Below are 27,701 nucleotides of genomic sequence, written 5' to 3'. Positions count from 1 at the left end.
TAGGCGCACATTACTGTCCTAATAATGTGCCCTTAAAATAACAGTGAAACACTGTGCCATTGACTTTAGACCAGGTTTTTGTTGGTCAAAAGCACAATTGCTCTCTGCTGCCTCAAGATAGCAATGCGCCAACAATGCGCCTGACCACACCTCATTTTAAGACCAACATGCCCATGGGTGCTCAGACGGGCACAAGTGCCATTGCTATTTAAACAACATGGGCGCTGGACGGGAAAATGACAACTGTGTCAGTCTTAAACTAGCAAAGACACTTGCATTGCGCTTGGTGCCGCTTTGTGCCGGGTGTAAGATAGGGCCCAATGAGTGTAAGATAGGGCCCACTCAGCATGTCGGGCCCAAGTTGGGTCTCTCAGAGTATGGCACTGTGAAGACACGATGAGACACTGTTAAGCTTGATACAGTATGGGGTTTCACAGTGTTACAAGCAAACATATTTCACTAAAACACACCCAGTGCAACTTGGGACGTCGCTAAGTCGTTGTCAGGCCAACAAGACCGTATTTTTCATGAAATCAATCTTTAATTTCCGGACTGTTGTGGAGATATTGAGCGATGGCCCGTTCTGCCTTCTGACTCTTAGTCTTTAACCTCAACAGATCAGCCTACAATATGAAAAATTAGTCCAATTGGTTCACTAGTTTCTAAACAAGGAACTGCACTTTACCCGTGTCAGTTCAGGTCACATTGCATGGAACTTCAGGTCACCATCAGCACACTCTGGTTTGAATGTCTGATTATGCCATTGAATCTACTCACTTACCTATCTACCTGCAACCTTGGTAACCATGGCAATGCTGATTCACCCTTTATCAGAGAGGCTTTCACTTCCCCAAACAACACAGACAGTTACTCCGAGTCTCAAGGAGAGGAGAGAACGTTTACTTCTACTTAAGAATTGTAGTGAGTCCTCAAGGCCTAGGCTAGACCCAAAGTAACCCAACACGTACAACCGATAGCTCAAAAGAGGATGGATGCAAATAATGCTAGATGGAATACTCATTGAATTATTTCTTTCTCACAGGATATTATGACTTTTCAGTAGAGTTGTTAAGGCCACATTCTTCAGTCAGTACTGACACTGGATCTCTATTTTAGACAGGAATAGTGTTTTTCTTATTCTACAGGTAATGACAAAGACTTCCTGAAACTTTCAGAAGCCGATCCACTCTGTGGTTGGGGGATTGTTCATCTTTGAAGACATATATCAGTCCATTTTTCCATTTTGTCTTGTTTTCAAGGTGCGTTTGACTGAGGCAGATCATATGTGCAGTGCAACTTCTAAGCATGGGAAGTATTGTTAATGAAATTTTCACAGTAACACAGAAAAATGAGACAGGACCTGAATGACAATCTCTCCTTCCTGGAGAGAATTCAACTGGAAGTGATTTGAGTCTTCTGTACTACAGCTCAAACTACTAACTATGCTAATCAAACTGTCTGCTGGAGGTCCTGCACAGGCGCTGTGGCAAATCACTTCCACATTTTCTGGAACTGCCTCACTGTGGTGCCATTTTGGAGAAGTGTCCACAACGTTCTGGAGGCAGTTTTTCAGATGAAAATTAATTTAGATTTTAAATAATGTACCTTGGTGATCGAGAAGAGTTTTCCTGTGCAAAGTGAGATAAATACCTGTTGAAAATGCTGCAATCTAATTAGTGCAATCTAATGTAATTCAATACAACAGCTTTGCCATAAATTCTACTTTTATGAGGCTTATACATTTTCAGTTTTTGTTGACATTGTATTATATTGAAAAGTGTTCCTAATATTTTGCCCCTCTCATGTATGTAATTGGAGTGGACGAAATATAATGCAGTCCAGTACACCAGCACCACCACCCACTGCAACCTCAATACTAAACATGAACACTTTTTGCTGCTATGTTCTATTTTTGTTGTTGTTGTTCTTTAAAAAGATGTTAATAAAAAAAAAAGTCTCAAATCCAATTTCCTGACAAAATATGTTTTGTTACAATCAATAGAGATGAAAGAGTTGTAATATATAAAATTCATGGATAAAATACCTGAGAGATATGTCTGTTTTTGACAAGTCCAGAAAATTAAATACCTGACAACATGAAGAGTACAAGTCAACATGACGGAAAAACCCAGAATTTACATAAAGCAATCCTGCTCATAAATTTACCACATTGCCCTCGTTGGCTTTATACAACCAACCAAATTAAAGGGGTAGATGTCTTTGTATAAACAGGCAAAATCTCTGATGGTTGACATATTTGTATATACAACATGCAAATCATTAAGTCCACTGAGAGATAGTATTATCTGAATTATTGAAAAATATATAATCATATAATTCAAGAAAGAAATAAACATTAAAATGATAGATCATAATTATTGAATCAGATTGTCATTGGAGAAAATTCCTTGGTGTTGCAACTCAAAAAAACCTGCCAAATAGACTTTTACCTCAACAGTTGTCTGTGTGTTTGTGCATGTTCAAAATTTTTATGTGGAAATATATTTATTCAGCAGGCTGAGAATAACCATAGGGGACTCAAATTTTACAAGCAAGAAAAAAACAAGGGAATCATATTAGAAAATGTACATCAGAAATGTGAAATTGCTGTTTTTATTTAATTCTGCAAAGAACTGTTTAATCAACAGTGTTTAGAAGTTAGTCAAGTATGTAAACCCTCATTGATTTTTTCTGTTTACCCTTCAATGTTTATCAGAACTGAGCAGTTTCTCAACTGTTGCTGGGAAATCATGTGTGTGTTGTGTTTACACATGTGTACAGAAACCTTTGAGAGGGGGACGGATGAGACGGTAGTGAGGACAGGTAGAGGTGTGAGAGGATAGAAGGAGAGTGCTGCAGAGCTAGAGTCTTCATTGACAGCAGATCAGGATCGGAGGAGGATGTGTAGAACTGCACTGTGGCTGCTGGCCTCTCTGGCCTTTGCCTCCCTGGCTTCTCTGGCTGATGGAGCTCCATTGTAAGTAGACCTAGCTTGCCTTCATACACTCTTCATGAGATTTAATTAACACAGACAAAACAAAAATACAAAATATGCAGTTTGTTTGCTCAGCTTCCTGATATTCAAATTGTTGTGGTGAAACTGTAAGGAGCACAACAACAAGATCAGTGGTTCTCTACATTTATAATTTATTTAAAAAGTGTATGGATATAAAGGACTTATTGCGCGTGTATCAGTTTAACATAGTGCTAATTTCACTTGTGTCTTACAAAATGGTCAGTGGACCAGTTTACAGTTTCATAAGTCAAGGTAATGTGGTCTTTCAAATGATGCCAGCAAGTTGGCCCACATTTGTTCTGAGTTTGCACAGTGATGCAGTACACCACACACAGCAAACAGTTTTACTGATCCAGTGCTGGATTTTAGTTAAGATAATAAATAGATTACTCTTTGTGTGTGAAGTTTATGCTAGATCAGATGATCCTCAGGCTGCAAAGCAGTGGTTCAAAATTAAACCTGAGGGGTCATAAGACAATTAAAGAAATAAGGAAGGAAAAATATGGAAACAATGTGAAATTCTGGACATTTCTATCTCTTTAAGTCTGTAAAAGTCCTTTAAATGAAACAAATATTGTAAGAAAATGTCCACACTAAGGCATTAACATGTGTCACAGGGTTACAGCAGTAAATCTTGTGTTTAAATAGTGACAAACCTCATTGTCATTAGCATGTATGTGGGGGTTATAGTGCCTTACAATAAAAAAGACCATGTTTGTCAGTAAGTCAGTGCATCCTGAGCAGCAGTCTGATTCAGTGCAGTGATACTGTCTCTCTCTCTGTCCCCACTGCTCTGCAGACGAGTGATGGCTGCCCCCAACTTGTTGCGGGTAGGAACAGCAGAAAACATCTTTGTGGAGTGTCAAGATTGCACCGGAGGTGACATCAGGGTCGAAATCAAAGTGTTGAGCCATCCAACCAAAACCAAAATGCTGGCAATCACATCTGTGACCCTTAATGGAGCAAACAGCTTCCAGAGCTTCGGACAAATTACGGTAAAATAAATACTGTGTGTACTGTATACTGTATGTTACTCTTACACAATACTTGACTTTTTGTATTTTGCCTGCATTCATCACCTAATTTGTAGAAATCATTTTCTCTATCAAGACCACAAACAATAGATTTAGCATTTATAAATGCTCATGACATATCGATTCTGCTCCTCATGTAATGTTTATGTCTCTGGTTTCAGATCCCTGCTGGGGAATTCAGTAAGGATCCTAACATGAAGCAGTATGTGTACCTGCAAGCTCAGTTCCCTGACTATCTGCTGGAGAAAGTCGTCTTAGTCTCCTTCCAGTCTGGCTACATCTTCATCCAGACCGACAAGACCCTCTACACCCCCGACAGCGAAGGTAAGTTCGCATCATTGCTGAGAAATACGTCTACCCCTGTGAAAATATCTGTAGGTATGCTAAGGTATCTCCCTAGAAAATATATCACCCAATCTATGTCAGATGGTAGAATGTATTAAGCTGTTGCAAAATTGAACAATAAACATTATGAACTACTTCTTTAGTGTTCATAAAGGATATTTTGAAAGCATTTTTTACTGGTGTTGATAATGTACAATATCAATTTCAAAATTGAAGGATAGACTACGTAAGATGAACTATAATTTTTAAAGTCTTTAAAGCAAGAGATAAATACATTTTAACAATGAGAAAAGAAAAAGAAAAAATATTTAATAAATAGAGAATACAAACACCTGCTAGAAAGGAAATGCTCCCCCTAATATTCCCCTCCTAAAAATCCCAATCATCTCTGAGAGCATCACAGTTTGACCAGCACATCTTTCATTTTTCAAGAGTGACTGCATGAAAAAACTACAGTAAAATGAACTCTTCTTTTCACATAAGTGGAATAATAAAGTGAAAACTTAAAATAGATACACCATGACCTCTTCTCTGTCTCTCAGTTTATTACAGGATGTTTGCAGTGACGCCCAGTATGAAGCCAGTAGAGAGAGATACAGCAACCCAAGTTGATACTTACATTGTCATTGAGACTGTGGTAATGATTCAACATTATATTGTAATGAGCTGTCACTGTTCAACTGTAGGTGAGATCATTTCTCACTTTCCACTTTTTCTCCCTGCATGCTTCTTAAATACCTGAATGACCTTTGTATTCCTTTGTTTCATCTCTTCCGACACACGTCCCACCCATAAAAATAAATGTCTCCCTCTAGTGGTTGTGTTGCAGCCTCTCCCTGAGAGGTAGACAAAAAAAAAAATTAAGAAATGTTTAAGACAGTGTCCAAGGACTGATCAGATTTATGGACAGTAAACAAAGGACTTGTTGAAAATATAGAATGATTTCAATAAATGTATAAACTGACAAGGCTCATTTTTAATCTTTTAATGATTGTTCAATGTTGCATATTTTTAGAGCCCTGAAGGCTTCATTAGACCATTTGATCCAGTTTCTCTGGAATCAGGCATCCACTCTGGAAAGTTCAGACTGGGTGAAATTGTCAGGTGTGTATTTTATTTTACTTTAATTGCATTACGGTACATTCTGTTGTGGTTGGCAGGTGTTAGTGGGGAATTTAACATTTTTAACATGTAACAATTTGGACTGGAAACCGGGTGAAACAGCTAGTCTGGTTTGCATTAAGTCTGAAAGTAAAAAGTTAGCAATTGACAGGCAACCAGCGCAGACTCCAGGAAGTTATTGCGTGGAGGCAAGAAATGCTCTGGCCCAATGGTCAACCCCCCAGGTAAATTATTGTTTTCAGACTTAGGTTATTGTACAAACAAAACACATGAGATATAACATGTTAATTAGTGAGATAGTGAACATGTGAATTTTGTTATCTATGGACTGTGCCAGGCTAGTTGTTTCCCCTTGTTTCCAGTCTTTTAAGCTAAGCTAACTGCTGGCTATAACTTTATATTTAGTGTACAGATATGAGAGTGGTAAAGTATCAATTTTCTCATGTAACTCTCCACCAGAAGGCAATTTTGTTTGTTTCCCAAAATTATTCCTTTTAATTGTATGGTAATTTATCATATCCAGCCTATTTCAATCTGAATATTTATTGTAAATGAATCATAGTACAGTTAATCCTATTAAATAATCAGTCTAAACAGGGGTAAAACAAAGATACCTTTCTAACAATTGTGTAGTTTGTCGGCCAACCTGAATGTAGGACACTAAAAGTGTGTTGCAGCAGCTCATTTGTTCATATCTAAACTTGTATAAGACATAAATAACTTGAATCTGAGGTTTGGACTACTACTACTAATATTTTAATCTTTTGCTTGATTATTGAAGTATTTGTCCATGTGTGTGTGTGTGTGTGTGTGTTAAGTCCCGGACTGTGGAAGGTGGTTACCAGGTTCCGGAGCAACCCACAGCAGAGCTTCTCTACACAGTTTGAGGTCAAAGAATACAGTGAGTCCCTCTTTACTTGAACTGTCATTTAAAAACCTATACAACTTACACTTGATTAGACATCCAATAAAATGTTTTCAATTTTTCAGTGCTGCCCAGTTTTGAGGTTAAACTGATGCCTCTTACGGCTTTCTTCTATGCGGACAGCAAAGACTTCACCGTTGACATTAAAGCTACGTAAGTGCAGGTTCTTGTTTTGTGGATTTGGAGAATGAGTTTGATTGGTAGATTGGATTAGAGGAGAAAGTAAAAGGTGTTTTGACTAATCTCTTTGTAATAGTTCCTATTCTAACTCTCTCCTGTTTTATTTGATTGATTAAAATGTGTCCTTCTCTTGTGGTTTTAGGTATCTGTTTGGTAAAGAGGTGGACGGGACAGCCTACGTAGTGTTTGGGGTTGTGCAGGAGGGTCAAAAGAACAGCTTTCCCAGCTCTCTTCAGAGAGTGCCGGTGAGTGCATACTAACACTTTTGCTGCATCTCTATCTGTCGTACTCTGTGTGTCTAATCTCTCATATGCACAAGCACATCTGGCCAAACCCAAATCTGGCCTTTACCAGTGCTACAAAATCTGCAAGACTGCATAACATGAAAAATATCTGGGATTTTACTGTTGTCCATATGTCAGTTATAATTGTTATATTCAGAGAGAGGTATTCATGTTCAGAATTAAGCCAGATTAACATAAGAATTTACACACCCAACTAGATTCCTATCAATTGTACACTGATATTACACTGTATACTTGTACACTGTATTTCAAGATGCATTTCTGTATTATGTCACATTAGGTCGAGAATGGTCTTGGACAGGTTAAATTGAGGAGAGAGCACATCACACAGACCTTCCCAAACATCAATGAGCTGGTGGGGAAGTCCATATATGTAGCTGTCAGCGTGCTGACAGATAGCGGTAAGAAAGAGAGACTGTGTTTCTGCCTGTTCAGTACGTTTGATCATGTGAGAATCATATGACTTAGCAGCACAACAGGGCTCAAATTAACCATCAGTAACGTCTAAAAATTTCCAACACAAGAAAGACAAAGAAAGAAAAGAAAAATGCCATATCGAGATAAATAAATAAATTTAATGGATTTACATTGTTTCTGTATCGATTAATCATGAATGAAGCAAAAATGTGTAAAAATACTTGAGTAATCAGTTTTTTTTGTGCACATGCATATATTTCTGCATAATCTCACAGGTAGTGAAATGGTGGAGGCAGAGTTGAGAGGCATCCAGATTGTCACATCACCTTACACCATCCACTTCAAGAAAACACCCAAATATTTCAAACCAGGAATGTCCTTTGATGTGACGGTAAATAATTCTATGAATAAACCCTTTCCAGAAAATATTTCACTGCTGAAATACAGTCACTGTTTGAGCCCAACTTTCATACCATCATTATTGTTTTCTTTCTTATTTTTTGTTTCAAAAGCCACACGCTGTTTAATGCTCCCTAAATGTCCATAAAACTGTAACTGATTAGTGCAATGCTTCAATTTGTCTGGATCATTATGATGCAAAACAGATCTTTACACAGTAGAAATTCACAAATAAATGCACAGGGTCACTATATATATTAAGTCATAATATTTAGTGCCCAGCTTATGCAGTTTGCAGCCAAAGTAATCTAATAGCATTACATTACCATTAATAATGTCTTTTTAGAGATATTTAGATCTTTTCTGATTGTTCAGCTGTTTGTGTCTTGGATGGCAGATTGAAGTTCTGAATCCTGATGAGACTCCAGCACAACATGTTGTTGTGGTAGTCGATCCAGGCCAGGTGCAGGGCATCACTGCATCCAATGGCATGGTCAAGCTTTTCGTCAATACAGATGTACAGGCCCCAAGACTGACGATCACTGTAAGTCTCCAAAATGTTTTGAAAGTCTTTACAGCCAGGTTTGGCAAACAGAAGCTTAAATCTACAACTTTTAAGCTAAAAGGAGAATGAGTATTAGGTTCACATTCATCAGGTGGGCAGAAATGTAACTCCAAATAAAGGCTAATGTGGTTCTGTGTCTGCTGGATATGAAAGTTGATCAATATTATCATCATTATCATCATTATAAATTTATAAGCCAGTAATACCGCATGTGGAGGCTGTGTATGTTGATGTTTTTCTGCCCCCTGGTGGCAAAACTCAATGGGGAGATGACTGACAAAAAGCCAGGCACAGGTTTATCTGTGAAGTTAGTGCTGTTGATAATACCAGTTGAGTTGTAGCGTCAGTTGATGCTGGATGTCAGTTTAAAGTGCCTTAACTCAGGAGAGAAAAAGGAACACTTTTTTATTTAAAACAATTAAGTGGCAAGATTTAAAACAGCCCTCAAATAGGACAAAGCCGTAATATTTGCAAGCTCAAAAACTTTGAATTTGGCAGCGATAACCGGCCTTTATTATACAGTGTCACTCTATTATCTGTAGGTCCTTTTCTGTTCTGTCAACTGATGTTCATCTATGGGTACAAATCTTTTTGCTATTTCTTTAATTGTTTTCATGTGCATATATTTATTTAACTGTGTGTGTACACTTACTTATGTGCGTGTCCAAACGCAGGCAAAGACCAGCGATCCTCGCATTTCACCTGAAAGGCAAGCATCAGCCACCATGGTAGCTCTCCCATATACTACCAAAAACAATAACTACATCCACATAGGTAAGAAGCATCCTGAAACAACATGAGGTTTTAAAAAAAGATGTGGATGGCAGCGGCAGTGCTGCCAAGTGCCAAGATCTCTTCCGTGTCTAGTAATAATCACAAAATGTAATTTTTGTAGGGGTGGATACAGCTGAGATGGAATTAGGGGACAACTTGAAAATCAACCTCATCCTCAACAGGCACCAAACTCAAGACATCACATACCTGGTGAGAAATGTTTCATACCTGTGTGTGTGTGTGTGTGTGTGTGTGTGTGTGTGTGTGTGTGTATGTGTGTTTGTGCACACACTTGAATGTTTGTGTCCTGCAATCTGCCAATATGTACACACATGTTGGCTGAGTGCTGATGTTCAAATCTGTGCCCTCAGATCCTGAACAGAGGTCAGCTGGTGAAACATGGCCGTCACCAGTTAAAAGGACAATTACTGATTCCCTTGTCATTGCCCATCACCAAAGAGATGCTGCCATCATTCCGCATCATAGCCTACTACCATACAGTTGACAATGAAGTGGTATCAGACTCTGTTTGGGTGGATGTCAAGGACTCCTGCATGGGCTCGGTGAGGCACACAACATTGAAGTAGTTAAACTAATGAAAAATCCACCCACACTCAAGCTGATTTAAGTTCTAGGATATATTTTAATGTAACTGCTTTAACAAGTACAAATCTGCATGTTTCCTTCATTGTCCTTTCCTTCACATCTAGCTGAAGCTGGAATCATCAAGACCTGCTCCATCCTATGAGCCTCGCAGGATGTTTGGTCTAAAGGTCACAGGAGACCCAGGAGCCATAGTGGGACTGGTGGCAGTTGACAAAGGCGTCTATGCCCTAAACAACAAGCACCGCCTCACCCAGAAAAAGGCAATTTCTTTATTCTATCTGTATTTTCCAAACTATTTGAAAGAGGATTCATTGCAAAATCTCGGTTTAAGACATAAATAACATACACACGTTCCCTTTTCAGTATTTCTAAAGTACAGATAAATACTCTCTCTAAAAATAGATACAGAGTATACAGGTGTGTTAGTCTGTGCTTTCAAATAATATCCAGTAGGATATTTTCATGCAGCAGATTTTTGGCATGCAATTTGTCATGTGAGTTTACTGATATGTCTGTTTAATTTAACCCTTGTATGTTTGTATTTTACTGCTCAGGTGTGGGACCAAATAGAGAAGTACGACACAGGCTGCACACCAGGTGGAGGGAAGGACAGCATGAGTGTGTTCTACGATGCTGGGCTGTTATTCGAGTCCAGCACTGCTTCTGGGACCCCCTATAGACAAGGTGATACTACTTAATATGTAGTGTCATTGTTTTCCCTCCTCCTCCTTATCTCATTCATCCATTCCCAACCAAACCCAGCTTGGGTGTGGTCAGAAATGCGCACCTTTAGCCACACCCAGCAGTTATATCACTGGGTCATTGAGTATACCTGTGCATCACTGCAGGAAGAGAAGAAGTTAAACCACCAGAGGTCAGCAAAGACACGATTTTCAGGGAGTTTTAAGTTGCTCTTTACATGGTTTGTTCACCCAAATTACATGATATTTCCCTTTTGTGGTATTTGATTGATTTCACTTTATTGTTGAAATCAAGAAGTTAAACCACTGGAGGTCAGCTAAGATAAGGTATCTTGCCATGCAGATAGTTTCAGGGACTCTGAAGTAAGTTTTTTTTTAATGTAATTTTTTAATGCTCTCCGCACAACTAACAAAATTTGAAAAAAAATAAGCAACAGATATCATAAGCTCCAAAACTACCTGCCAAATACTACTAGGGTAAGTGAGAAAATATGTTTTATGTAATTTGGGTGAACCGCAGTTTTTGGGACATTTCCATGTTGACTTCAACAGTCAGCCACTGATCATCATTTAAAGATTTAGTCTGTGTTGCATTTCCAGAATTGAAATGTCCGACCCCCAGCAGGAGGAGACGTGCCACTACAGCCGTTGCATCCAGCTTAAGTAAGAACCACAGCTGAAACGACCCAATAACCACCAAGCTAGAAAACAATCACTGTCTCCCAGTTACAAATAGTAACCTTTTTAAATGTATTCATCAGGTATGGAAGATGACAACAGTTACACGGACATCAATGAGATTATTGCTCGCACCAAATTCCCTGAAAGTTGGCTGTGGTTAGATATCACACTGCCTGCTTGCCCTCCACAAGAACCTAATTGGTGAGTCAACTGACATCTATAAACACATACAAATATACTGATAACTAATTTCGTGACACCACTTGAATTTAAAATGACCTTTTACCTGTCAACCTGATAACACTTTTCTATGTTTCAGTGACAAAACAGTCTATCACAAACATATCCCTTTGGGAGACTCAATCACAACCTGGGAATTGACTGGCATTAGTCTGTCAAGAACCAAAGGTGAGGATTCAGTGACTAAAATCTGTCTTGTGCTTTAATTGTGCCTCTTTAACCTTAAAGCCAAAAGCCCTCTATTGTACTGTCTCTCCATCCCTCACACTTGTTTTTCTTCTTCTGTCATCCCTTGTTTTGTTGTGTTTCTTTTAATCCCTCCCATCTTTAAGGAATCTGTGTTGGCGATCCGTTAGAGGTAATTGTCCGGAAGGATTTCTTCATTGATCTCAGGCTGCCTTACTCTGCTGTCCGTGGAGAGCAGGTAGAAGTTCAGGCAATTCTCCACAACTACAGCCCAGACTATCTCACAGTAAGTCTATGTTTCTCTGCTCTGGTGTTTAAGGACATTCAGGAAGCTGATGAAATCATATTATTTTTCTGGAGAGTTTGCAAACAGAAGGGCAAAAACAAAAGTAAATATTGGACTGACATTCAACATGTGGCAAAAAAAGAGAGATAATAAATGAAAGTAAAGCAAAAAGCAATCCTTTCTCCAGTCTGTGATAACTGTGATGTCTCACTGCAATATCTGCTGTGTGCCTTTCCATTCTTAAGATCAAATTGATCTTTTAGGAAACAGTTTAAAGCATGACATTTTCTTCAAATGGGGTCTTCATCGTTAACTGACTTAAACTAATACTGATCATTATTATTATCAATAATCATGCAAATCCCTATTTAAAGGTGCAGTGTGTAGAATTTAGTGGTAAGTAGCAGAACAGGCTTAGCAGAAATGGAATATATCTACATAGGGAGCAGGTCTGACATTTTTTTTCTGCAGTAGCCCAGAATAGACAAACCAAACACTGGCTCTAGAGAGGGCCTTTTGCGTTTTTCGTGAGTTTCGTGTCCACCATAGGTGTTCCTACACACTTGGAGCGGGAGGGGTATTCAACTAGTTGTGATCTACAACCTCACCACTAGATGACACTAAATCCTACACACTGGTCCTTTAAGAAAAAAATAATGTTGTTATTCTGTAGATAAGGAAACACAAATTTGGCTGAAATTGTTGAAAGTGATAAGAAATTATGTGTAGATGCTCAGAAGAATCAACATACAGTATTTCAGAATCTTCTACTCAGGGAGGGGATCCTCATCTTCAATCAACTGCACATACCTCAGTTTCTTTCTCCATCTTTGTCTTGTTTTCAAGGTGCGTGTGGATCTGATTGAGGCAGAGCATGTGTGCAGTTCAGCCTCTAAGCGTGGAAAGTATCGTCAGGAAGTTAAAGTTGAGCCCAAAACGACACGATCTGTACCCTTTATCATTATTCCCATGAAGGAGGGACAATACCCAATTGAGGTCAAAGCAGCTGTTAAAGACTTTCCTCTCAGTGATGGAATCTGGAAGATGCTGCGGGTGGTGGTAAGAGGCTTTCAACCAGTTGCAATCAGTTTGTACAGTTGCCCTATTTAGCCACTCGATTGACTTTGATGCATGTCTAGAAGACTCTTGTTTTCTGTATATCAGTCTTTTTAAATGCAACTGAAAATAAGAAAAACAGACTAAGAAAGATAGAGCAATATTTGAACAGGGAAGCCACGTTGTATTTTCCTACACACCAGCCTATAAAGATTACTCAACAATATTTTCTCTGATGTTTGTCCTGTTGTTTCTCCAGCCTGAAGGCGTACTGGTTAAATCTAAAGAAAGCATAACTCTGGACCCTAAAGGTTTGTGTGATGAGTTTACTCATTAAATGGCTGCAGTATAGGGGCAACAAAATAATTTAGTAATATCATGTTTTCTTCACTTGGTAATTAATCCTCCAACTTGACCATGGTGTGTCCCTTTAGATGGTAAACAAGAAGTAATTATCAACAGTAGAATTCCTAAGAAGGATGTGGTTCCAGACACACCTACTAGAACACAGATCTCTGTGACAGGTGAGATATAATGTTGTATGGGCAAACAAAAAACTGCACTGGTGTAAACTGTTACTGTTGTTGCTTCTCATGGGCAATGACTTCACTGGTTGTGTGGGACCTTTACATGTTTGTTTGGTTGTTTCTCCCAGTCAGTCTATAATGTTATGGTTTCTGTGTGTCTGTGTGCATGCAGGGAGAGAGCAAGTAAGTCAACTGGTGGAGAACGCCATTAGTGGGACGTCAATGGGTAGTCTGATTGTCCGGCCCTCAGGCAGTGGAGAGGACAACATGATCTACATGACCCTGCCTGTCATTGCAACCACATATTTGGATAAAACCAACCAGTGGGAGACTGTGGGCTTTCAGAAACGTGGCGAAGCTCTGCAACACATCCAAGCCGGTAGGCACACATCGATACAACAATTAGCACAAAAACCTCTATCTGTTGGATTTCTACACTACTGACTGGCAGAAATGATATCAATAAATTGCAGAAAAAAAACATGACCTTATACACTTTAAACGAGGATCACAAGACTTCTCAAATTGTCATCCATTGGATAAGATTAATTGAATGGCAGTCAGTGAAAAGGTTGTGGGTTTTGTTTGTGTGCAGGCTACCAGAACGAGCTTAATTACCGTAAGTCGGATGGTTCTTTTGCTGCTTGGGCCAATCAACAAAGTAGCACGTGGTGAGGCATCAAAACATTCATAAACACATATGTAAATGCTTGCTCATCCTACTTAACTGAGATTCCAACTTTGTGAGGATGGGTGTATTTCATGTGAAAATAAATTTAACTAAACTTTTACACCCTCTCCTCTCCTCTCTAAGGCTGACAGCATATGTTACCAAGGTTTTTACCATGGCCAACGATCTGGTGGCAATGGAAAAAGATAAGATCTGTGATGCTGTCAAGTTTCTAATTCTCAACACACAACAACCTGATGGCGTGTTTAGAGAAGTTGGAAAAGTGTACCATGGAGAGATGATTGTGCGTGCAATGATTTCAGTTACATCAGTCTTTAATTGATGCTAAAAATAGCTAACTGAGACAAAAACAATCACATCACTATGATCTTACAGTATATGCACAAAGAGATGTTCATGCTGTTGATATTGATGATGGTTCTGACAACTGTGTGTCTGTGTGTGTAGGGTGATGTGCGTGGCACAGATTCAGATGCCTCCATGACGGCCTTCTGCCTCATTGCTATGCAGGAGTCACGCACACTGTGTGCTGCCACAGTGAATGTGAGTACCTCACGTGCAAACATCTTTTTCCCTCACCAGTTTTATTTTTTCATTCACTGACTACAAATTAATGATGAGCGAAAGCAAGCTTTCTGCAGTCACCAAACCACCATTAAACAATTGGCCGCTAGCTAAACCCTGTTCCCCTAGTTACTGTTGCTAAGCCTGTCAAGCTTTCCATTCTTGCATGGCACATATGTGGTTTACAATACTCAGTGTAGCACAAATTTTAATCATGTTTCCAGAAAATTGGCTAAAGAAGATGAGAATGCATGCCTTAATGCATGTTTCCGTCAACTACTGTTGACTTCAAATGTTAGGAATCGGGCACATCAAGATACAAAGTTACTGGTGCTAATTCCCCAGTTTGATGCTATGAAACCATTGCAGAAGATGAGGGTGCAACAAGCTGATGTAACTGAAAGAACGCTAGTCAAACCTCAAACAATGGAAAACCATGTGGAAATGTGATGGAAATATGGCATTTATATTTGTCACATGCATTAATCTGGGGAACGGTATAGTCCCCTCATCTGTCTACATGGTATTTGTTGTCTCTTCAATGAAGCAGAAGCTTAAATGACATTTAAGTCACATGCTTCAGGTTGCTATTGTACTTTGTTGCATCTTGATTTTATCAATATATCATCTTTTCCACCTCAGCCAAATGTAAAAACTCTTTCAAAATTTCAGGGTTTTTTATGCACACATTGAAAATGTACAACAGGTGGATAATGCACTTAATGGTAACAGTGACAGATTGAAAATTTGCAGAAAGTTTTAAATATGAGACAGAAGTAGATAAAAGCAGGCAAAAGCATTTCTAGCCAGTGACCATCAGTTTTGCAAGCTAGCAAATTTATCAGCTGTGGCAAAGTAGATAATTAATCTCACATTTGCTGTAGAGCTAGTTAGTCCTAGTTTTATAAAGTTGCTTTCAAACGAACAACATTGATAGTCTGTGTTTTGAATCGGCAGGGCAGAATGCAGGCACAATGGCTCCCAGCTGCCTCCGATCCTTCCAACCTGTAGGCTACACCACAGGCTGCTAATATCAACCAAGTGTATAAGTGTACCATTCAGGAAACTCTGATGCCAGTAAAATCAACTCCTGTATTGTTTCCCAATGCTCTTCCCTAACTATGGTTTCTGTGGTTGCTATGGTCACACGGCAAGCCATGGCAGCAAGTTGGAAAAGCTGAACCATAATGAACTCTGTAGAAGAATAGGTACTCTAATAGAATAGGTACCCAGCAGTTAAAAAGTAACTACAGTTTAAGTTCTTTATAAGTACTTTAATTGTTGCCCCCTTATTCCATAGCGTGACATCTTGTTCCCCTGTACCTACGTATATGTATCGGTATGCACTGTACTGGTACACCATTAGTACAAAAGATTTCACTGTAACTACAGAGTAATTAAGCTGTACGTTGTGGGCTGTAATCTAAAGCGTCACCAAAGTGTAGATAGTACTGCAGACAGACATGCAAACAATTGCAGCTTACAATAGAGCAGATAAACACACACTCCTCATTCTTTTTCTCTTGTGTTTATGCATAACATCATTACCCCACACCCCAACAGTAACCAACTCAGTAACTCAGTAACTAGGCTCAGTATGGCTGTATGGCAGTAAGGCAAAGAAGATGGTAAGAGAGGGAACAATCCAGTCTTGTCCCAGGTTCAATTACTGCTCTAACATACAGAGTGGATATTGAAAATGAATTAGTTGCTTTAAAGCCTTTTGTGTTCATTTTTCCTGTCTGCCTGTTCTCCCATTCTCTTCTTCCTCCTTCCCTCATCTTCTTCTACTGTCCAGAGTCTGCCAGGCAGTATAGACAGAGCTGTTGCCTACCTGGAAAAGCTTCTGCCTAGCCTCACCAACCCATATGCTGTTGCCATGACATCATATGCCCTGGCCAATGAAGGCAAACTGAACCGGCAGATCCTCTACAACTTTGTTTCTCCAGGTGTTGTCACACAACAATTATTGTAGTATCTCACTTACATAGATTGTCCACCAGAACAAATGTTATTTAAGTTAAAGTACAGAAGTATTATCAGCTAAATACACTTCAAGTAAAAGTAAAAGTATTCATAATGCAGACTGGCTTCTTTTAGAGTGTTATATTTTATTGGTAGCCTATATTATACTGTTTGTTTTTATCACTAACAAATACATGTAAGAACATTTTAATGTTGTAGTTTATCTCATCATAGGTTAATACTCTGCATCATATTATATAAGTGTCATCATAAAATCATATGTTTCTTTATTATAATAATATTAGTAATAAACTTTATTTACATAGCACCTTTCACACAAAGTACATAACAAATTTTAAACAGAAAAGAGCAGACAATTTAAACAACAGTTAGAATATTAAAATATAATATTTTATGTAAAATCTTAATCTAAAAGCAACCAGTAACTATTAGAGGCAAAGAATTGTAGTGAAGTAAAAATAATAATAATAATTCAATAATAAAAACAACAACATTAAGTAGAAATACAAAGTAGCATAAAATGGAAATATTCAAGTAAAGTACAAGTACCTCAAATGTGTATTTATGGACAGTACTTGAGTAAATGCACTTAGTTACAATCTGCCACTGCTCAGTATGAATATAAGAATTTTGAAGTTTTAATCGATCTTTATCAGAAATGTTTGGTTATGTTAGGTGTTAATATTAAAAGACAAATATCTGATAATTTAACTTTCAAATATCAATGTCAGTACTGGCCTCATCAGTCAGACTTTTTATTTAATTTTTCACAGATTAGGTTAGATATTTTAAGATTAGGGATTGGAGATTTAATAGTTGATTAAGCTTTTCACAGGTAAAGCACAGCAATAAAAAATATTTGTCTGTGTCTCCTTCAGAGTTATCCCACTGGCCTGTACCTAAGGGACAGGTGTACACCCTTGAAACCACAGCTTATGCTCTTCTGGCTTTGGTCAAGGTCGAGGTGAGTACGTCCCAATTATGTGTGTTTCACCAGCACGTCATGTTGCAGAAAACACACAAGAGAGTCATCATTCTTATTAGCTCACTTAAAAGGCAGATGGTTGGTGAAGAGAGGCGTTTCCCTGACTGGAAACCAAAGTCAGTGAAATTTGTCTCTCAGTAATGTCAAATGTAAAAATAAAGGAGACATTATGCTTTATTGTGATTGATTGATTCTATCGGACAAGTTTCATGTCTCAACAAGATGACTGTGTCATAATAATAATAGGAAAAACTGATTCGGTAATCTAACAATCTATGGTTCACTTTAGAAACTGACAGGAAATAATTTAACCATAACAGAATTAAGATTAAAAAATCAAATACACAGTCAATCGCACAGATTTCGACCCTTTTCTTGCCTTCTGTTAATAAAGGCCTTTGAGGATGCCAGACCTGTTGTGAGATGGTTCAACAAACAGCAGAAAGTGGACGGAGGCTATGGATCAACTCAGGTAGCACAGACCTCTCTGTCAACCTTGATACTGTATATTCATATACCACTATTTGTGCATCAACTGCACTTTTTTTTCAGGTCAAATGGGCTCAAGTTTCTTTCCCCCAACCACCCCCACCTCACACTCTTTTTCCCTCCAGGCTACCATGATAGTGTATCAGGCTGTAGCTGAGTACTGGGCAAATGCTGAAGAACCAGAGTATGATCTGAATGTGGACATCCTATTGCCAGGCATGTCATTCCCTGACAAGTTCAACTTCAACAAGGACAACTACCATATCACCAGAACATCTACAGTGAGACACACACACATCATGCACAAACACACATATCATACCATCATGCATTCTGCTTTCTGTGTGTATTTCCCCGCTGACCCGTGTGTGTGTGTGTTTGTGTGCATAATTAAATCCCAACAGTTCCATAATATAAACCAGGATGTGAAAGTGACTGCAGAGGGCACCGGAGAAGCAACGCTGACAGTAAGTAAAAGATAATATTTTTGTTCTGATCATCTGTTGTGTATTGATGTGTCCCTTTGGAATTCCAGATTATTTAATTTCATTTATCACAATGAATGCAATATTAAAATGCACTTTTGTCTATGTGACAGATGGTGTCACTGTATTACGCTCTACCTAAAGAGAAGGAGAGTGACTGTCAACAGTTTAACCTGTCTGTGCAGCTCCTCCCAGGTAATTTGATGCCCTCTGTCTCATCCACTGTATATATTAGTCTTTATTTGTTGCTTTTTATGTTCTTTAAGTATCTTTCTTTAATGAGAAAAACTATTTAAAATACTAATGCTCATCTACTGTTTGCTCCTCCAGATAGAATGGAAGATGATGAGAAGATATACAAGCTGAAAATAGAAGTTTTGTGAGTACAATCAAGACGTAACACTGACTTGTGTTTCAGTAACATGGCTTTATACAGATAATTTTCTAGCCAGCTATGGTCCTTCAATATTTCACTTCTTCCCTGCTCTGTTTCTATTTCTCTCCTCTCAGTTTTACCATAATTTTAATTGCCTGCTATCAAGGGCCATTTCTAGCATTTTGGATCATATTTCATCGCTGCATCATATCGATGGCAGAAGAGCAAATCTTCCTATCTGAAAAATGCACTTTTTTGAGAAAACTTGTTTAACCCTCCTGTTGTCTTCGGGTCAAATTTGACCCGTTTTCAAATGTTTTTATATCAGAAATATGAATTTCTTTCATCTAATCGCCTGAAAATGACATGGATGGTTCCATAACACACACTTTGCAAGTAAAAGTAATGATCACCATTTTCATTGAATTTTGGGTGTTTTTGGGGACTTTTGTCCTCCCGGGTCAATTTTGACTCCGGAGGACAAAAGTTACATTGTTGACGGGAAGACAACAGGAGGGTTAAAAAAAACTTGTTGTTTTCTTGCAGAATGCTATTTGTTAAGGATATGTGGTATTGTTTACTGTATTGTTTACTGTATGTTTGTATAGTTATTACAGTATTGTTAACATATAATATAGTAATATAGTACAAAAACAGTGTATTATGTGTTGGGTGTCCTTAACAAATAACATTCTGCGAAAAAAAACAACACGTTTTTTTTTAGTTTTCTCAAAAACGTGCATTTTTCAGATAGGAGGTTTTGCTCTTCAGCCATCAATATTCCATATGCATATAAATGGGACCAAATGCTGCTGTTTACACATAAAAAAACTTATTTTAATTTAAGGGACTTAGCTTAGCATTGTTAACATCATCATCATCTTCAAAACTAGATGTTTTAGCAGCAAAGTCATCAATGATGTCATCATAGGACAGCTGCTGGCCAATCTCATAACTGATACAGACTATGGCAAAACCACTAAGGACGCTTGGTTATGTAACCCCTGCGACACCTAATGACCACAGGGTAGTTAAATGATATTGGACCAGTGTCTAAGTTCGTAGGGAGGGGTTGAAGATAGGTAAAGGACATTACTTACATTAAAACTTTTCTTTTGTAAGAAAATAAGATGATACAGTGAAAAACATAAAAAAAACATTTTTAACAAAAGAAAAACTTTTTTTTTTTACCTTCTTCAGGTACAATGAACTAGTTTCACAGCAGGCCTTGACAACTGCTTGTTCTTTAGTTGTGTTAAAGTAATCTTGCCTGGATTCCAAAGTTGGTAAGAGTAAACCCTCGGCCTGTGTTACGCCCCTGAAACGGGGAGAAATAATCACAAGAGTGATACGGTAATGTTTCTTCAGTGAGAGCGTTTACCCGAATGAATAATTGAACATATACACAATCTACAAATAAACATAGGCTACCCTGCTTAACAGGCTGGTTACAGTAGCATACATACCCTGTTCAAGTTACACAAATATACAGTATTTCTTTGAGACATAATTCCTATTCTCTCTACTGTTACTGGTAAATAATATACTGCTGTAACTCAGTAACCTCTCATAACCTTATAAAAGTTACTAAATAGACAATATAGAAAAACTGTGTAAAATACATCTGCATATGTAGACAACTGGATTCACAAAATGGTGGAAGCAATTGGCATAGTTACGGGTTGAACTCTGCTAACAAGCGGGAGCTAGCTCGCCAGACACTTTACCATACTCGGCAAACTTTACTTTAACTCACTTGAAATGTTACACATACATTCACTTGACACTCAAACATATTAGAAAATTTATTACAACCACCTTAATAGTGTCAAATGCCGACAACATACCTGAAACGGGGAGAAATAATCACAAGAGTGATACGGTAATGTTTCTTCAGTGAGAGCGTTTACTCAAATGAAGAAAACACCGCGAGTTCCCCTGGATACGTGGGTGGAGACAAAAGCAATCAATCTCACGCTAGTAGATTAAGACTACTTTGCGGATCACTGATAATACCATTATAGCTGAACCTCTGACAATAAAGGATGAAATGAACAATGAATTAATTAAAGACCTTTTAAAATTTTAACCTCTTTTGACATAATGAATTCCTACTTTTTTTTTAACCCATTTTAAACACATCTTATGAATTGTTTCTCATGACTATGATCTTTTTAACCTTATCACAGCATTTTAAGTGTACTGTCCTTTTTAAGCTTGTATGGCCCTTTTAGTGTATCATTCTTTTAACTTATCACACCTGCAGAACTGACTTCTGTAACCCTCTAAGTGGAGGTTGATCAATGATGCTCAACAGACTTAGAAAGACCTCCTAAGAGACTATTTCTGACTGAACATCCTGAAATTATTGCCCGAACTAAAAGCATAAAACTGACCCTAAGGTCACTTGGACCACAGAAAAAAACAAAAAGCCCTACCTTAAATGGGACACAGACCCTTTTATCTACACAATCCCAAGGTTACAAATCTCAAGAGGAACATTCCTTTGCAACACTGCAAAATGAACTCTTGTTATATTCCAAACCTTAATAACTGTGAAATTAGCCGTTTAATCAGTATATGGGCCCTGTCAAATTGTTTAGCTTAAAAATTCATAAAGAATGATGTAACTTTGATAAGTGCTATGTTATATTGGTGAGATGTTGAAGAAGTTGGTCATCTTACATTTTATCATATTGTCATCTTTTTGATAAGTTTAGAAATATAGGTTTGAATAATCTCACTTGTTGGTGTTTATATAGTCTATGCAATATTACTTGAAAATGACCTAACTTTAATCATATATTGATTAGCACATTAGCTAGGAAGTCACCTTGAATGCTTTGTTACAGAAGTAATGAAATAACTATGTTGAATGTATATTTGTTTCTCACCTCACAGAATTGCTGCTTTAACTCTTTTATTCATTATATTACAGCAGGATCGTTATTAATCAGAAAATATTATGAAATACTTGAACGTTATGAAAAGAATGTGTTTACAACTTTAATGTGAAATACTTGGTCATAGTGACTTGAAGTGTGATTTTTGCGTGTTAAAACACAGAATTAGACTTTTTCCAAAAGTTCACTTATTTCTGAAGATGCAGGTCCTGAGAACAAAGAAATTGAATATTCATCAGTAATTCAGCTTAGTTCAGTTTAAAAAACATTCAAAACTACTCCACTCTTGTCGAAACTTATAAAATAGCCTCACAGAGATTTTTCTTTGAGCTGGCCTCCTCCTCATGAGTAAGAAACTACCCCTTTAAGACTTCTCTTTCCTTTTTCTAAGTAAGCGCATATTTTAAACCTTTTTAAAACATGTTCAGTTATCGATCTTTTTAAGATTAAACCTTGCATTTTCATATTTTTCATAGTCTTTTATTTGAAGTGTCTTTCAAGCCAGAGTAAACACAAAGCGTAATCAGGAAAGTTTATTCTGCATTTAACCAAAAGATCACAAGAAACTCAAGCCTGAATCCCCACTGACACGTTTTACAAGAAGCCAGCAAAAGCCCAAATGGACCTCTGCACATCTGTGACCCAAAGCCAAATGATCATTCTGGGCTGAGACATCTCATCACAGCCTCACTTGCTTAGCAACTCACTGCTCAAAGTACTAATACTCCTACAAACCCATATTTCAGCAGATAAATATACTATTAAAACCAATAACAGACATAACTTAAAGCAATTCAACTTTAATAACCAATTTTAATAAACCATGTACAGTAGACGTCTTTAGTTCCTCTGAAGCAATGTCCCTTATGGTGTAACAAAGTTCAGTTCTTTGTTATGTTCAAGTTTTATCAGTCCTTAGTTGTAGTCAGTCTATTCAGTGTTTAGGTCAGTTTATAGTTCTGGGTGCACCCGGTAATAAAAGCAAAGGGATCGCAGTCCCACCACACCACCACATAAGGGGATGAAGGAAAGGTGTCTTCCTCCGGGTTGATGAAGTACAAATAGTGGCTTGCCATCTTCTTCATCAAGGAGCAAATTCAGAATCCAAGGTCCAAGGCACGGTATCTTGAGGGAGTATCAATAACCTAGCCTGTATGACAACAGGGCAATTACTCTCGGTCATGTCTCCATTATCTGTGGCTATGATAAATCGACACATCATTAAACTCTCAATATCCCACTACAACATAATAACAATCAGTTCAATAGTTTTAACTGTACAATATCTTCTTTTATGAACCGTGTTTCTCCTCTTTTTAACATCGGTCATGAATTATGATCACACATTTTAACCATTTTAACATTTTAGAAATAACATTTCACATGAATTTATTCTTTTGTTAACCATGGACTGACACACCTTATGTTTTTATGATAGAAGTAACATTTAGCTAAGTGCTTTCACTTCTATGTTGTATCCTTATGCACAAATAAAATTGTTTATCACACTAGCAGTATGAAACTAGAATTGTTATTCTGTTATGCACATTAACACCATTATGACACAGTGGAAAAGTACTTGGTGAGCAACATTTTACATCTCAGGTTTTTCACACCACAGAAATTTCCCTTTAACTTAAGGTCGACACTAATATCTCACAACAGTAAAATGTAATAGATGTTGCATTGCACATACACACTCTCCCTGCAGAACCACATGTTGACTGTCTCTTACCAGCTACAGGAGTTAGCTACACTAGCTTAGCAGAAAAAATTAACTCACCAAGACGTTACAAAAGAATAGTTAACCTACGGCACGCAGGTCCCTGGATTGTTCACTCTGTCACTTCACTTGTCTGCTGTCCTCAAGACACACATTACACATTTATTAACTTTTTACACTTTTTAATATCCAAAGAATTTCTCACTCACTGCACACTCTTCTCTACGTCTGCTCTCATCAACATTTTAGCGCATAGTGTGGATAGACAGTTAACATATTATTTCCACCAACAGGAACTTTCAATACGCCACCTAACCAATGATTAACTAAAGTAAATAAAATCCATCTGACAAGTAAATGAGTTAACCTAAAATATAGGATAAAAGTGCTATATAAAATATAGCCATGTAGCCATTTAAGGGAGCCCACTGTCTGTGAAAAAAAACACAGCTCATGGGGGCCTTGTAAGGATATTTAATAAAGCTTCACTTTTCTCACTTCATTCATCTGTTTTATTCTGTTTTTTTAAATACTCTGTCCATTTTCTGTGTGCAGGTTTAAGGACGAGGAGCGCGATGCAACCATGTCAATCTTGGATATTGGCTTGCTAACAGGCTTCACCGCTAACACAAACGACCTTGACTTAGTAAGAGTCTTTACAGATATGCACATACCTGTATAGAGTTCAAAAGTCAGTATTTAGGGTTAGGAAAACAAGATGTGTTTTATGGTCTAGGAAGTTGTCTAATCATGTTTGTGTGTATGTTTGTGTGTGTAGTTGTCCAGAGGACCTGCCCGCATCATTGCAAAATATGAGATGAACAAAGTCCTGTCAGAAAGAGGCTCACTCATTATCTACCTGGACAAGGCAAGGCATCAGTATTACCTCCTTCTACCCCTTTTCTCTCTGCCTTGTTCTTTCTCTATTTATATCTGTCTCACCTTTGTCTTACATCTCTCCACAGGTTTCTCACCAACATCCAGAGGAGATCACTTTTAGGATCCATCAGAAGCTGAAAGTGGGCATCTTACAACCAGCTGCTGTGTCTGTCTATGAATACTATGAACGTGAGTCTCAAAGACACTTATACTGTATGCTGCCTCTATGAGCTTCATTTTTCTTTGCTGCTGATAAAAATTCAGAGTAATTAACAGGATGGATAAGCAGAAATTATTAGATTTTCAAAGTATTTTATGATTATTTTGTGATGTACAGCAATGGGCAGAAAACATTTTTTAAATATCTTTCTTTCTCATTGCAGAGACACGTTGTGTGAAATTCTACCATCCGGAGAGAAGAGCTGGACAGCTTCTGAGGCTCTGCACAAATAATGTATGCATATGTGCTGAAGGTAAGCAGGATGAAGTCTCACGGATGAAAAAATCTGTCTACAGCAAGCATACCTAAGCAAACCATACACCAAAAATTCTTCTAAAAGAAGCACATAAACACAACACGAACAATGTGCTTCAAAGAGGTAAAGCATATTTTGATCAGTGGTTTGGGGGGGTGATCATTCTGCTTTGTCTGTAAACTGCAGCGATTTAGAATTAATATTTGCTAATAAGCACTAAAACACAAAGTATAGCTGAGATTGCTGGGGATCACCAAACTGATTACAATACATTCTGAGGGCAACATTAATGTCTGTGCCAAATTTCATGGCAATCCATTCAATAGTTGGAATATTTCAGTCTGAACCAAAGAAGTGGACCAACTGACAGACATTGCTAATATGGCTAAAAAGAATGGTCAAACCTTGCTGACATGTTTTCACAAGCTGAGTAGTGCACCTCAGATGTGTAAATATGCATAAAATCAGTAAAGTACCCTTTAAGATCTGGCAAAGGAGATGGTCCCGGAATTTGGTTTACTGTAAATCACCTGAAGGTAACATACAATACTGTACAAAAGTTTTAGGCTCCATGGGGACCATCTGTTGCAGGACTCCTTGTTCTTTTCACTGAAGATAGCTCTTTGTGACTCTGGCTGTATGTTTGGAGTCATTGTCATGCTGCAGGTTGAATTTGGGACCATTCATTTGCCTCCCAGATGGTAATATGTGATGGATAAGAATTTAAACATATTAAGTGCCTGAAACCTTTGCACATTACTGTAGTTATCAGCAAGCACCTGCTGGATCCTATAGGATCAGAGCAGTGCTCAAAGCTTACAAAATTAAGTTGTGACTTTGATTACAGCTGTACTCACCCATCAACTTATTCACAGATATGCACATGTGCTTATTTAATCAGGTCATAAGTTGTGTATTTGTTTTGTGCCCATTGTCTGTGTCCAGAGAACTGCAGTATGCAGAAGAAGGGTAAAATCAACAACAATCAGCGCACAGCTAAGCTATGTGAGAGGACACCGACCGCAATTGATTTTGGTAAGAGAATGTAAATGGACTGCATTTGTGTTAGTGGGAGATCGAGGAAGTAAGTATGTGAGCTAACATCTGCAACTTGTCTGTCCTCAGTTTACAAAGTGAGAGTGGAAAACTTTGAGGACGTTGGGTCCACCGACATTTATACAATGCAGATACTGCAAGTCATCAAGGAAGGTGGGTATTTATCTGCTTTGAACCTTCAAAACGAAACAAAAGTGCCTTAAAATTGAAGGTGACAATTTTTTGCCACTACTACTACTACTATTTGAAATTTGGGGAGAGTTTGACATTTTGGGAAATATTTGGGAAATTGCTTTCTTACCAAGAGTGAGATTAGATGATTGTATCAATTGTATCACTCTCAGGAAGCTACAGCCAGCAGCTGGATAGTTTAGCTTGCATTGGCAGGTAACTAGTGGAGACTGCAGGAAGTTACTGGTCCTGGTCAAGAAATACTCTGGTACACCCCCATGGTTCATACCCAGCATTGTATGACATTGTATTTGTCTGCCACAATGGCGCCCACTAAAGAGTACACGCCTGCAAGATGATACATCAGTGTTGTGGTTGTTTGGCAGAAACTGTCATAAATTGACTTTTATTCAGTATTTAGTCACATTTTTACAATAAACTTTGTAGATTCCGGCCATTATGAACTATATCTTTCAACCAGATTAAGTATTTTAGTCATTGGATGTCTGGGTTTTAAGGTATCAGAGACAAAAGCTGAGCAAATGTTAGCTGCAGCTCGGCTGACGTCCTGTGCCCGCCGAACAGCGTCGTAGAAATAAAGATTTATTTTACGTGAAACTGCTTTATTCCATGTTTTTGCCTGTTTTAATCCCCATGTACATTTGTTTTGGAGAGGAGGAGACCTCTGTGGATAATTCAGCTCCTGGTAGAAACATGCTGAACGATGAACACTGGAGTAATCCGAACTGTTTTTAACAAAAGCTGGTTGTTTAACAATGAAAACAGCAACTCCCACAATCCCACGACGTCATCAAACTCTGTCTGTTATTATTATTTTGATTGAGTTGTTTGTTAAAAGATCTTCTTTCTCTTCTCCTACATTGTAATTACAGGACTTTATGATGTGATTCCTGAGGGTTCCCAGCGCACATTCCTCAGTTATCCACACTGCAGAGAGGCTTTAAATCTGGGAATTGGCAAAACCTTCCTTATCATGGGCATATCCGAAGATATTCACAGAGATGAGGAGAGGCAATCGTAAGTTTGTTCTTTGTGTGTGTGCACCCTCCTCATAGCATCATCTCAGTTTCAACATTTTTACTACACAAAATCAGGTTTGCCTGTCATGTGCAGCTTAGTTTGTTGCTATATTACCTGTTATGGAAGGGAGGGAGTCATGCTTTTTCATCTGTTTATATTTCAATCCAAAAAGTTAAATCTAGATTACTACAGGTAGCTGACCACATGAACATACAATATGTTTTTTTAACTTTGCTCTCCTCAGGTATCAGTATGTGCTTAGTGAGAGAACCTGGATCGAGTACTGGCCTATGGACACAGAGTGTCAGACTGCAGAATACAGAACAACCTGTTGGGACATTGAGGAGTTGGTCAAGACGTACCAAGACTTTGGATGTCAATCGTAGTGAAATTCAAGGAAATAAAATGTTTTTTTGAAATTAGCTGTTTTGTCTAAAACTTAAACTGCTACAAGATATAAGTGATGTAAAAGTTAAAATGTTACACTGTTGATTAAAATGTAATGGTCTTA

At 38.0% G+C, this 27,701-nt stretch overlaps 1 protein-coding gene and 1 long non-coding RNA gene across 3 annotated transcripts; one reads left to right on the top strand and one right to left on the bottom strand.

Annotated features, from left to right (window-relative positions):
* Positions 1-127: 127 nt before the first annotated feature.
* LOC122974272 (complement C3-like) lies at positions 128-27,701 on the top strand. Of its 2 annotated transcripts, XM_044342300.1 has the most exons (42): positions 128-2,977; positions 3,816-4,011; positions 4,212-4,374; positions 4,938-5,032; positions 5,411-5,499; positions 6,336-6,418; positions 6,508-6,595; positions 6,765-6,867; positions 7,208-7,328; positions 7,620-7,735; positions 8,141-8,287; positions 8,983-9,082; positions 9,204-9,292; positions 9,454-9,645; positions 9,793-9,948; positions 10,243-10,372; positions 10,990-11,052; positions 11,151-11,271; positions 11,390-11,478; positions 11,643-11,782; positions 12,629-12,841; positions 13,098-13,149; positions 13,273-13,362; positions 13,538-13,744; positions 13,961-14,036; positions 14,180-14,339; positions 14,504-14,599; positions 16,419-16,569; positions 17,485-17,570; positions 17,986-18,063; positions 18,206-18,361; positions 18,485-18,547; positions 18,679-18,760; positions 18,896-18,944; positions 24,123-24,213; positions 24,346-24,435; positions 24,533-24,635; positions 24,830-24,919; positions 25,868-25,957; positions 26,048-26,131; positions 27,043-27,187; positions 27,435-27,701. In XM_044342300.1, exons 1-42 carry the CDS (start codon positions 2,901-2,903, stop codon positions 27,574-27,576), a joined length of 4,752 nt encoding a protein of 1,583 aa, XP_044198235.1. In that variant the 5' UTR covers positions 128-2,900; the 3' UTR covers positions 27,577-27,701. The 2 variants fall into 2 exon arrangements, with proteins under 2 accessions (XP_044198235.1, XP_044198232.1); XM_044342297.1 differs by having other exon boundaries at positions 18,206-18,547.
* LOC122974999 lies at positions 22,629-24,070 on the bottom strand. The gene is made up of 2 exons (XR_006400532.1): positions 23,628-24,070; positions 22,629-22,994 (listed from the first exon to the last, which is right to left on the bottom strand). It is a non-coding gene; the product is annotated as an uncharacterized LOC122974999 (long non-coding RNA).

The sequence above is a fragment of the Thunnus albacares genome, chromosome 3 (assembly GCF_914725855.1).
Source record: "Thunnus albacares chromosome 3, fThuAlb1.1, whole genome shotgun sequence".
In the NCBI taxonomy this organism is placed as follows: Eukaryota; Metazoa; Chordata; class Actinopteri; order Scombriformes; family Scombridae; genus Thunnus; species Thunnus albacares.
Note: the sequence above shows the minus strand (reverse complement) of the source record. Positions and strands in the feature narration are given on the sequence as shown.